The sequence below is a fragment of the Triturus cristatus genome, chromosome 6 (assembly GCF_964204655.1).
Source record: "Triturus cristatus chromosome 6, aTriCri1.1, whole genome shotgun sequence".
NCBI classification, from domain to species: domain Eukaryota; kingdom Metazoa; phylum Chordata; class Amphibia; order Caudata; family Salamandridae; genus Triturus; species Triturus cristatus.
In genome coordinates, this window is record NC_140589.1 from 376,961,788 (window position 1) to 376,974,884 (window position 13,097).

Sequence of the window (13,097 nt, forward strand, 5' to 3'; positions counted from 1 at the left end):
GCAAAGTAGGATTTTAACATGTCTCTCCCTCTAGAGGGGGGGAATAATATCCTCATCACCAGAAATGGTATGGGGGTATTATTCCAAAGTGTTAGACACCTTACACAACATGTTTTGATAAAGCCAAACCATAGTTACCATAACCGTTTAAGATTATAAGGCACTTTAAGAGTATATGGTAGGCTATATCATAGAACAGCTATAAGGACTTGGTTCCGAAAGCTGCAGACAGGCTCAGCTCATGCTAGAGCACCATCTCACATGTTACCAAGCACTCTGCCTCCAGGATTGTTAAGGCCTGCCATAGGAGTGACTGATAGGTACACATGTGTCTATATATAAGGTAGGTATAGGAATACTACACCTAAGCATGGGGTGATTACACGACCTTGCCCCAGCTGAGTGATCAGCCAGTTGTGTCTGATTGGGAGGCCAGACCAGGGGTGGCATAATACATGCTGCAGCCCCTGGGAGGCCTAGGGTACACCTATGCCCTGGGTACCTAGGGTACACTGTACAGGGTCCAATAAGGTGATCCTTACCAATTGGGAATGTACCTAGGGTACATGGAGTCCATTTTAAAGAGAGCAGACAGCCTGAGACCCTGAATGGCAGGATCTCAGGCCAACTAAGTCGAAAAACCAGCTAGACACTAGGCAAAAAGTTGGGGGTAACCATAGTCAGATATCCACCTTCCTACACCTGGGTACTGTAGGGGCACAGAGCTCCTGCGCCTGTGCCCACACCAGGGGCATAAGGCACCCAGCCAGAGGGGTGACTGACATATGCCTTGGCAGTGTGGGTGTTGGGCATGGCACACAGGGATGTGTGCCATGTCGACTCTTCATTTTGTCCTGCACCCAGACACTCAGCCTGCAAAGGCAGTGTGTGTGTAAGGGTACAGGGCCCCTAAGGGTGGCACAATGAGTGCTGCAGCCCTTTAGGGCCTTCCTTGGTCACAAGGCCCTGGGTACCTAGGGTACCATTTAGTAGGGGCTGACATGTGGCCAGGGTTTACCAATTTGGAGTTTGTGTGTTTAAGGAAGGAACATAGGCCCTGGGCACCTGATTGGCAGGAGTCCAGGGTACACTCAAAGTACATTCAGCAATTTAGCAAAAAGTGGGGGCATAACATGCAAGAAAGAGGGCACTTTCTCACAGTTAGTCTTTTTCGGGTCGATATTTTTCTTGGGATCGACCGTTTTCGGCTCGAGATGCTTCGGCTCGACGTTTTTGGGAACGGTCGAGTCTTTCAGCGCCGGAGCCGGAGTTGGTGCCGTATGTGTTTCTCGGCGCCAAAGGCATTTTTGGTGTAGGGAGATACGGTTTGCTCGGTCCCGAGCTACCGAAAGGCTTTTCTATTATCTTCGGAGCCGGGCCAGAGGGTGGGGTTTCCGAAGGGATATTTCGATCGTGACGAAGGCCTTGTGGCGAGGTCTTGACCGGAGCCTTATGTGGGGTGATTGGGACAGGGGCATCGGTACTTACGTGCTGCCCCGCTGGGATAGGGTCATCTGAGTCAGATTCGACTGACGAGCTGTAGGTCGTCCGAGTCCTCGGCATCCGAGGGGTCGAAGATATCGTCCGGTGCCGATGCTGCTGCTTGTCGATGCATCACTTGTCGATTGACCCTTCGGTTCCTGATTATCTTTTTGGAACGGAAGAGTGCGCAGGCTGAGCAGTCTTCTTTATGCTCCGGAGATAGACATCTGTTGCACACCGGGTGATGATCCGTATGTGGGTATTTAGCACCACACTGGGGGCATTTTTTGAAGGGGTTCTTTCCATGGGCCCGAGGCCCGAGTGGCGTCGATAGGCCCGGAGGCCTGTGTCGATGAAAATATGAGAAATAGAGTCCTGTAAAGTTGTAGGGTATCGACCGGAGAGCAATCCCGTCGATATAACTTTGATTTGCTGTGAATAAAGTTGAAAACTTCGGAGTCGAAGTTGGTGTCGCAGAAGTACATCCGAACCCGATGGCGGAATAAAACAATCTGACGATGGAGGAGCTGTCCATGCGCACTGTAGTCCAGGGGAGGAGTCACCTATCTCGTGAGATCTCGAAGACTCTTCCAAGACAACAACGTGCAACATCCGGACCCAACACTAGGCGGCGATCTAATGCAATAATGTGACTGCAGCAGCTCATATGCCTCGAACAAAACGTTTTGACATAAAACCAATTGTGTCTATCACCATCCTCTTAACAAACATGGGTGGCACGTCTAGTTCACACCCCAAAGTAAATGAGACGACAGCTCTTCTAACCGCCAGAAGGCAAAAGTGTTGAGGTTTAAGCTTTTTGCCTTCAATGAATTTAATTGTACTGCTAAGTCGCTGACCTGTGTCCCAGCAAGGGGTCGGTCTTGTAAGGAGCGCCGACGTCCTCGTTTCTTCTAGCGCCCCGAAGCGGCTGGACGCAGCACTGCATCAGCGGGAAGACACCGGTTGGTAGCACTATCATCATCGACTGCGTGATAAGAGCCACGCCCCCTGGTCCCGCTAAAGGAGGGGGAAATCCCCCGAACCCGTTGGAAGGACGGATACCGGAGTAGAGTGGGGGGGCAGCACAATAATGTTCGGTGAGAAAAGGGGCACCGCCGGTCACGCGAGGCCGGCAGAAGAATTAAGAAAGGGGGAGGGATGAGTGCCATACGTCCCAACATCTGACAACAATTAGTAGCGGAATTTAGAGAAATATTAGCTTAACAAGCATTAGCATAGCCAATAGGTCTCGCTTTTGGGACCTTATAAGTATTTAGTTCAGCAGCAGAATATCCTTGGTGCAACATTAACTGTTGCATGGTTAAACACTTATAAGGTCCCAAAGGCGAGACCTATTGGCTATCCAAATGCTTGTTGTATTCTTCGTGGGGTAACAGGACACAGCTCGACCTTAAATTGTCGACAATTAAAATAAATAAAACCTGCGTGCGATTAGACTCCGGGTCTACAGTAAAGGAACAAGCAGAGAACTGATTTGGTTTTGTTTTAACTAGAAATAAAAATGTAGGGCATAGATTCAAAATGACAAGTCATCAGCATACAGTGATCAGAGGAATGGTCACTCGCTGTACGCATGTTTCTAGTGTGGCTGCTTTCGCATTTAGGGGAGAACAGGCTGTTTATTGTTCGAAAGCAGAAGCAGATTAATGAGTGCAGTTCCTCGTAGGGGCACATTTGGGTGATAAACATCAGTGACACGAAGACTAAATTGCCCGGTAAGTTTAAAGACAGATTGGAGATAGGGGAGGAATTAAGTTGTCGGTGAATCTAATGTTTTTGCCAAATACTTCGGCCTCATCTTAGATTGCGCTGATGCACGAGGCGGCCATTATAGCTCCCGGACCCAGTACCAATCTTTTGTCACCTTTCTTGCCCCTTTATCAAGCCCTTCAGGATACAAAACCTCTGAAAGCATTCAATCGATAACGAGATCAGTCGATATTTATCTGTGAGAGAAACTGGACTTGCAGGCTCTGTTTGGAGAAGGCAGTTTCTCTAAATGCTGTAGCATGGGTATCTTATCAGTAAGTGAGCGCGGTGCCACGACAGTGATTGAACGAGTGTAGATAACGTCACAGTAATTCGGGGCCCTGCAGAGAGACACGGACCCTGAAGGGCAGAAAGCAGCTCGGAAATGCGGGAAAGGAGGAGTGACTTGCATTCTGATACCAGGTCTGGAGTCGGCCTTCCCCTTTAAGTGTTTTAACCTGGGGACAATGTTGCATTTAGTAACAGAAGACGACAGTTTGGAACGGGATTGGTGGTAGCGAGGGGCCGAGAGATAATGGGGGTTGTTTGAAAGGACACAGACGCGACATGTAGAAGGAGAGAGGGTCTGCAAAAAGAAACAGAAACCAGTAAAAAAACATATGGATTGGAAGCGCCCCGCTTGCGCAGTGGCATGTCTCGCTGTTGCAGTTTGATTAGCTAGTAATGGGGAGGAGCAGGTGAGGGGGAGAAAAACCTGCCATGCGAAGGAGCAGGTGAGAGGGAGGAAAGCCTGCCAGCTGTGCGCGTGCACGACATCGCAAATGCAAGCTGGAGGCCTGAAAAAAGCCACTAGTTGGCACTTCCAAAACCTGCTTACTAAAACTCTCGCCAGAGCAGCGCTAAAGCGCTGGCTCAGGAGAGACCTAAAAAGCATGAGTCTCCACTCAAAACAAGCAGGAATTGAGATAAGGGAGAAGTGTGGCTCAGGGGTTAGAGGCGGCAGACCCGGAAGCTGAGATCGGTCCTGGACCAGGGTTCAATTCCACGCCTCGGCGGGTCTTGGGCTAAAAATTCCACGGACTCGATAATTCTCGCCCCGGTGCCTCCTCGACTCACGGGTTCACACTCTGCGACTCTGGGCAATAGCTTGCTTAATCTCCACAACAGCCCCTCGCGGCGGGATGCCTGACTTTCACCTTGTGGATACCCTGCTATCTCACAGGGGAATACCAGGACGGGTTCCCTAAGCAAGTGCCGGGAAACCCACAGCGGGTAGCTGTGCGCTATATAAGCTCAACTACATTTACATTTACAAGGGAAGGGGTAGGGCACATCGCGCGCACTAAGGTGGAGAGAGGCACGCAGGCTGGCAAATGGTGTGCACTTTCGCAGCCGCTTTGATGTTCAGTGGCCGCGCTGCTCACTGAGAACATCAAAGCTGCCGCAAAAGTGATCACGCAGGCTGACAAATGGTGCCCGGCACACATGCACTGTACCTGATCCGCCTGCAGCCTTTAGGAGCACTTTCTAAAGCTCCTTACTAAATGTCTCGCAGTGGTACAGGAAGTTTATTTCCAGACTGCATGAGCTTGTAAAATTGTGAAATTTGCTTTTTGCCTTTGCAGCCCCTCGCCCCCCCAACTCCCAACCTGTCCCCATGGCTTTGACTTCTCACTCTCGATCTCCGTTACTGCTTCAAACTTGCTCCACCACAGTGGAGAAAAAGTATTTGCTGAATGCACATAAAATTATAATTTGTCTTACTTTTGTTGTTTTAATTGTATTGCAGCCATGACACTTCTTTGTACTAACCCTCTTGACGAGCCTTCCACCCCCCTCTCTATTTCGCCTTCTATTACCGTTTCAAACATGCTACACCATAGTTGACTATGTTTATTATGGGAGTGCGCGAACACACTTTAGTTCGACTGCAGACATAATATTCACACGTGTTGCCTTCTCTCCCTTGGTGTTGCCTTTACCCACTACCTCAATCCCACCCTGGGTCCACATGAGTTTGACCCTCCCTCCAACCCTCCCTGTCCCTCGACACCTCTCTCCGTTAACATATCATACAAAGACAGACCATACAATACCTATCTATACAATGGCAGGCCATACAATGCATAGCAGCAGCGCTGTTGTACATGTCTAAAGCAAACATTGACAACGCCAATACATCCTCCCTTTGCCAATGCTTGTACTTACAGAGGGTGGTTTTCTCCCCAGTATACACCAATTCCAGCACGAGCACCAGACCTGCCATTATTGGCACAGCTACCATCGGTGTACACCACTGTAGAATTGAAAGCAGAAAGACTCTTTATTTTTTCAAATCAGAATTGTAGGAAACCATCACCAACAATTTAAGACAGAATGCTAAGTGTAAGATATACTGTACAAGAACATACTGAGACCAGATTTTTGAAATTATACTTTTGGTGATGAAACTTCTATGGCCAAACAGCACACTTTATAGAGATTAATGAAAACGTATCAATAGAAACAATTGTGACAGAATGGGGAGAGAAGGTGATCATTGCAGTCCTCTCAATAATGAATATGCTACTTGCCAGTATGCATCTGTTCTTGGCATGTAGGGCTGCTGACATTCATATCTGTGCATAGATCGCCGCCTAGTGTTGGGTCCGGATGTTTGCACGTTGTTGTCCTGGAAGAGTCTTCGAGGTATCCTGGGATAGGTGACTCCTCCCCTGGACTACAGTGCGCATGGGCATCCTCTCCATCCTCAGATTGTATTTCGCCATTGTGGCAGTGATGGAGTAGATACAGAAAGTGATGACCATGCTTACAGTAATTCTGAGAGCTGCAGCTGCTACAGGCGCCGGGGAGGAGGGAGGGCGATATGAATGTCAGCAGCCCTACATGCCAAGAACAGATGCATACTGGTAAGTAGCATATTCAGTTCGAGGCATGTGGGCTGCTGAATTCATATCTGTGCATAGAATATATAGCAGTGCCCTCTTATTAGCGGCGGCTACCAGTGCCAGCTGCAGCGGTCTGAAAAAGAGTTTTGAGAACAGCCTGTCCTACAGCTGCCTGCTGTTTTGATTGCACATCTACACAATAGTGTTTGGTAAATGTATGTGTAGTGGACCAGGTGGCTGCTCTACATATATCATGCAGGGGAATATTTCCTAGAAAAGCCATGGAGGCCCCTAACTTACGTGTTGAGTGGGCTCGTGGGGGAATAGTTAATGTGCGTTTTGCCTTTTGATAACAAATCTGAATACACTTAACTATCCATCTGGCTATCCCTGCTTTGGAGATGGCGTTACCCTTGTGGTGTGGGGCAAAGGCAACGAACAGTTGTTTTGTCTTCCTAAAGGGTTTAGTCCTGTCGATGTAGTACATGAGGGCCCTCCGTACGTCTAGTGTATGGAGTGCTCGTTCCGCGACAGTTTGTGGGTTTTGGAAGAAAACGGGCAGTTCAATAGTTTGATTCATGTGGAACTGCGAGATTACCTTGGGCATGAATTTGGGGTTGGTACGTAGTACGACCCTGTTTGCGTGAACCTGTATAAATGGCTCTTGAACTGTTAGTGCCTGGAGTTCACTAACCCTTCTTAAAGAAGTGATTGCTACTAGGAAAGCTACTTTCCAGGTGAGGAATTGAATCTCGCATGAGTGGAGAGGTTCAAAGGGTGGACCCATCAGGCGTGTGAGGACCAAGTTGAGGTTCCACATCGGAGCCGGTGGGTGGCTTGGTGGAATGACTCGTTTGAGTCCTTCCAAGAATGCTTTGATGGCAGGCACTCTGAATAGTGAGAGGTGCTGCCTGGTTTGCAGATAGGCTGATATTGCTGTCAAATGGACACGTATAGAGGTGTACGCCAGATTGCATCGGTATAGGTGTAAGAGGTAACAAATTATGTTTTGGATGGATGCGTCCAGCGGGTTAATGTCATTATTACTGCAATAAATGACGAACCTTTTCCATTTGGCTGCATAGCAAGCTCTTGTAGTGGGTCTCCTGGCCTCCTTGATGATGTCCATACAGTCAGGTGGCAGGTTGAGGTAGCCAAACTCTAGGACTTCAGGAGCCAGATTGCCAGGTTCAGCTGTTGCGGATCTGGGTGCTGAATCTCTCCATGGTTCTGCGTCAAATGCGCGGGTTTGATCCGCAGCCTTTGATGCGGCACCACGGAAAGTTCGAGGAAGGTGGTGTACCATGGTTGGCGTGCCCACGTGGGAGCAACTAGGACGAGTGTCAGGGAGTGTTGTCTGAGTTTGCGAGCCACCAGCGGTATCAACGGCGCTGGGGGAAAAGCGTACGCAAATCTGCCGGACCAGTTCATCCATATCGCATTGCCCTGCGACTGCGGATGTGGGAACCTGGCGGCAAAGCTTTGGCATTTTGCGTTTTCGCTTGTGGCGAAGAGGTCTATCTCTGGATGACCCCACTGCTGGAAGTACGGTTGGAGTACTGATGGGTGTAACTCCCACTCGTGCATCTGGTGGCTGTGTCTGCTGAGCAGATCCGCCATCTGGTTGTCTTTGCCCGGGAGGTGCTCTGCCATGAGGAACATGTTCCTCTGAATGGCCCACTTCCACATGCTCTGAGCCAGATGAGACAACTGTGGAGAGTGTGTTCCTCCCTGCTTCTGTATGTAGTACATGGCAGTCATGTTGTCCGTCCGGATCAACACGACTTTGTTGCACAGATGTACTTTGAATGCCTTCATGGCCAAGAAGATTGCCATCAGTTCCAGAAGGTTGATGTGCATCTTCTTCTGTTGTGTCGTCCATAGTCCCTGCACTGTGAGTGGAGTACATGAGCTCCCCATCCCTGGAGAGACGCGTCCGCTGTCAGTACTATTTGTGGAACAGGCTCTTGGAACGGTCGGCCCTTGCAAAGGTTTTGAGGATTCCACCAATGCAGAGAGTTGTATGCCCGACCGCTCACCAACACTAGGTCTTTCAACTGTCCTTGAGCCTGATTCCACTGACGTGCTAAGCACTCCTGAAGCGGGCGCATATGTAATCTCGCGTGTGGGACTATGAAAATGCAGGAGGCCATCATGCCTATCAACTGCATGAACACTCGTGCTGGAAGTGAGTGTTGGGGTTTGAACCTGGAGATCAGCATTTGCATGCTGTTGATCCTCACTAAATTTGGCTGAGCTGTGGCCGCCAGAGTGTCTATAGTCGCACCTAGGTACTGTTGTACGTGTGCGGGCTGGAGATGGGATTTTGGGTAATTTAGTGAGAACCCCAGACTGTGAAGGAGGTGAATGGTGCGGGACATGTGGCTGGCACATTGCTGGGCTGACTTCGCTTGAACGAGCCAGTCGTCCAGGTAAGGGTAGACGTGTATGTGCTGCCTCCGTAGATGTGCCGCCACAGTAGCTAGGCACTTTGTAAACACCCTTGGTGCCGTTGTCACGCCGAAGGGAAGGACTCTGAATTGGTAATGCTGTCCTTGAACAGTGAACCTGAGGTATTTTTTGTGTGATGGGTGAATGGGTATGTGGAAATACGCATCCTTGAGGTCCAGTGTGGCTAGAAAGTCTCCCTGCTTGAGCAGCGGGAGGACTTGCTGGAGAGTGAGCATGTGAAAATGCTCGGAAAGAATGTATCTGTTTAGGGGTCTCAGGTCCAATATCGGTCTGAGTGACCCGTCCTTCTTCGGTATTAAAAAGTACAGGGAGTACACCCCCGTACCTTGCTCGTGGACGGGTACGACCTCTATTGCGCCTTTTAGAAGCATGCTTTGCACCTCCTGCTGTAAGAGCGTTAAGTGCTCTGAGGACATAGGACGGTTTCTTGGAGGAATTGTGGGTGGAGTGGAGGTTAGCTCTAGACAGTAACCGTATTTGACAATATCTTTGACCCACCTGTCCGTGGTGATGAAGTTCCACGTGGACAGGAACCTTTGTAGCCTTCCCCCGACAGGTGTTATGTTGTCGGGAGGAAGGGAGAGGGCGTCACTGCTTGTTCTTGGGGGAGGACCTGGTGTTGCCGTAGCCGCGTCCTCTTCCCTTTGTACTGGAGCCACGATATCCACCCCGGGTGTTTTTATCGTAGGTGGTTTGTGTATTGCCCTTGTTGTATGTCTGCTGTGACCCCCTGTCCTCTACCTGCTCCTCTATTTCCGGAGCGACGAAAGGAGCTGCTCCGAAAGGACTGAGTCTGGAGAGCCCCCATGGACTTTGCGGTGTCCGTGTCCTTTTTTATTTTCTCAAGGGTGGTGTCAACCTCCGGTCCGAATAAATAGTCGGGGTTGACAGGCTGGTTGAGTATATTATTTTGCACCTCCGGTTTGAATCCGGAGATTCGCAACCAGGCATGTCGCCGCAGCACGACGCTTGTGTTAATGGCCCTGGCAGCCGTGTCTGCGGCATCTAGTGCACACTTGATGGAAGCATTTGTGAGTAGCTGTCCCTCTCTGATAAGAATTTCTGCACCTTCTTTGTACTGGTCAGGGAGATGTTGGAGTAGTTGCTCCAATGTGTCATAGTGCGCTCTATCGTAGCGAGCGAGGAGCGCTTGAGTGTTGGCTATGCGCCATATGTTGGCAGCCTGGGCGGCAACTCGCTTGCCGGAGGTCTCTAGCACCTTGGACTCTTTGTCCGGGGGAGGAGCGTCACCTGTCTGCGAGTGTGCCCTCTTGCGAGCATTCGCTACGACAATGGAGTCTAGTGGTAATTGGCCTCTGATGTAAGTAGGGTCCCCAGGCGCCGATCTGTATTTCTTATCGAGCCTGGGGTTTATCACTCGTGCCCTGGTGGGTTCTTTGAAGATGTCCTTGGCTGGTTTGAGGACCCCTTTCAACATGGGCAGAGTTTTTACATGTCTTTGAGGATGCGAAGGTGTCCATAAGAAAGTCGTCCTCGATGGTGTCAGAGTGAAGCTGCACTCCATGATTATTTGCGGCACGTTCGATAAGAGCGTTGAACGCTGCAGTGTCCTCTGTGGGAGATGTTTTCGCCCCATAGAGTTGTGGGTCCTGTGCATCTAGAGGTGCACCTGGATCTACAGGGTCGCCCCAAGTTTGATCAGGGTCCTGTTGGTAATCAGGGTCTATGTCTCCGTGGTAGGGGACTTGGTCATCCATGTAATCCCCCAACACATCCGTGTCGGAGTGTGTGGTAGAGTATGATTGTGGATCCTGGTAGGGCGAGTGGTAAGATTCGCTTAGGAGAGGTTCTGAGTCCACAGGCAGCTTCCTTTTTAGCGGGATCCGGAAAGGGTCCAAAGGTGGCTCCGAAGTTATCCTCCGTTCGTGGATAACCATCCTGCCGGTGTTGGCGTCGATGACATGTGACGGAGACGCCTCAGCAGGTGTAGTTGTGGTGTGGGCGACCCGTGTCCTGAGTTGGAATATTTTTGGGATCGTGGACGGAGGTAGGCCAAAAGTAATGTTGGCTGGCGCCGAAGAGGCTGCTGGAGCTTTTATTGGGCCGGAGCCCGACGTGTCCTGGAGGACCGTTTTGGTTTTGCTGCTTTGTGCTGCACCAGGTCGCACTTGGAGCGTCTTTGAGGCTTTCGCGCCGACCAGGTCTGTCGAGGCAGTCGTCGACTTTTTCGGCGCCGGCGGGTCATCGAGTCGAGGGGCGGGAATGGCCGTCGACGTCTTCGATGCATGAGGCTTCGGTGTTGCCGTGGAAGCGATGTGAGATGCAGCCGGCAGTGTGACCTTTGGTGTCGGAGTCGATGGCGTCGACGCCGGGAACCGATCAGGTTTGTTGGCACCGAAGGCCTTTTTCCGCATGCCGACTCCGACGTCGGCCGCTTCAAGTTCGGCACCGAAGTCTGGCTTGGTGCGCTCGGTGCCGACGCGCTTCGCTGGCGTCGAAGGTGTGGAAGGCCTCGATCCGACCAGCGCCACTTTTGGTTTTGGTTTCGATTGAACCAGCGCAGCTTTCGGTTTCGAAGAAGGGAAACCAGCCGGTTTAGGTAATAATGGCTGCCGCTGAACGTCCGAGGCCGGGCCCGAGGGCGGGGCCGAAGAACTGCGGGATAGGTCTCGGGTAAGGCCCGAAGGCGATCCCTCGACCGGAGCCATAGACTGTGGCACTGGGCTCTCTTCAGTCTGAACGGGTAGGCCTTGCTCGTCATTGGAGCTACTCTCTTCGGCCCCTAAGGCCTCATTGTAGTCTCCTACCTCGGTGTCGTCTTCATCTCTGCGAAAGAGTGATTCGTCGACGTCATTCGATCCGGAGTCATGTTCGGAAACGGGACTGGAGGGTAGGATCTCCAATTCATAGACATCTTCGGTCTCGGCGTTGAAGATGTCTGCCGGGGCCGGTGCCGCATGCTGCGCTTCGAGTCTTGCCGCTCGTCGATTCCGTAGAGTCTTCTTGGAACGGAACCGGGCACAGGCCATGCATGTCGATTCGTCGTGATCCGGCGAAAGGCATTTGTTGCACACCGGATGGACGTCGATGTGGGGATATTTCGCATTGCATACCGGACATCTTTTGAACGGTGTCCTCGATTCCATCGTCGATGGGCAGGTAAGAAGCGAAAAGTCGGTGCTGAAAGTTGTTAAACTAACAAAGGAGTATCGAAACCGATCGAGAAAACAGTACCGACGCGAACTAAAGGCCTTTTGGCCTCGATAAAGTTTTTCCTAACTTGAGCTAAGATAGCACATCCGAACCCAATGGCGGAAAAAAACAATCTGAGGATGGAGAGGATGCCCATGCGCACTGTAGTCCAGGGGAGGAGTCACCTATCCCAGGATACCTCGAAGACTCTTCCAGGACAACAACGTGCAAACATCCGGACCCAACACTAGGCGGCGATCTATGCACAGATATGAATTCAGCAGCCCACATGCCTCGAACATATGTGTTCCTTACACTATCACAGGCTGGATCGTCGCTCCTGGACCGTCAACAGTTGCAGAGTGCACAGTTGCAGAGTGCGGCGCGAAACTGGACAAAGGAAAGTGGGTGTAACCACCCCCTCCCAGGTCCCACCCATAAGGCGTGACCTAGCAGGTATCCCAGCCCCCCAGATTAGTATAAGAGTGGGAGTTGGGCCTCAAGACTTTAGATTATCCTGAACCTGCAAAACTGAACAGAAACTCTGGACCTTCGACATTCGACGAAAGAAGAAGACTGAAGAATCTCCCTTGTAGCCAAGGAGTGGCTACCCTGTGCAAACAGGCACCATCAAGAGACTACCCTTTGCTTTGCCCACGTTCTACGAGGAACCGACTGCAGAGCCTGACCAGAGCCTTGACTTCCAGACTTCTCCGACCCTGATCCACATCGACAGCAAAGCTGAGATCCGTGGAGGCGACGAGCGACGTGGGACCGGCTACCTGGAAAAAGTGGCTAGTAACTTAAAGCGCAGCTTCTGAGGTACCCTCGAAGTTGTGCACCGGGGATTGAGAAGCCCCAACCCCAAGCACCATCTGCACCGAAGACCAGCCCCCCACACTCCACGAGTCCTGCGTGGGGCCCTTCAGCATTTTCCTGCTTGCCGCGTCTGTCCGGTTGCTTGCCCGCTGGCTAGTGGCCTTTGTGACGACGCACCCTGAAATCTTCTGCGCTGGTTTGGCTCCTCCAGACTGGCTCCCGCTTCTCTGCAAAGAAGAAGCACCCCAGACCTTCCTGGTCTGCACCAGAAGCAAGTCCTCCGTTCTTCGTGGGTTCAGCTTGCCAAGGCTTGGTGAGTCCTAGTCCAACTTCGACGCCGCCGACAGCAAGAGCCTTCGTGGGACAGCTCGCCTCCTGGTCCTGGTCGTCCGACGCTTCCTGGTCCTCCTGGCTGCAGCGACAAGCTTCACATTCACCTGCAATCTTCACGACATCGCCTGGTTCCTTCCTGGTTCCACGTGGTCACTGGCTAGTGACCTTGACTCTGTCCCTTCTGCTTGCAGGTTTCCTCTCTTCTTGATCCCAGCC

The 13,097-nt window shown here is 51.2% G+C and overlaps 1 protein-coding gene across 6 annotated transcripts in view; it reads right to left on the reverse strand.

The window, feature by feature from the left end:
• The window catches only part of LOC146817190 (ribonuclease H1-like), a 405,826-nt gene that overhangs the window by 233,491 nt on the left and 159,238 nt on the right, over positions 1–13,097 (reverse strand). For all 6 annotated transcript variants that reach the window (XM_085610764.1, XM_085610758.1, XM_085610759.1 and 3 more), the window contains one exon: positions 5,425–5,512. In XM_085610764.1, coding sequence (XP_085466890.1) covers positions 5,425–5,512 — 88 coding nt within the window. The remainder of the gene's footprint in view (positions 1–5,424; positions 5,513–13,097) is intronic.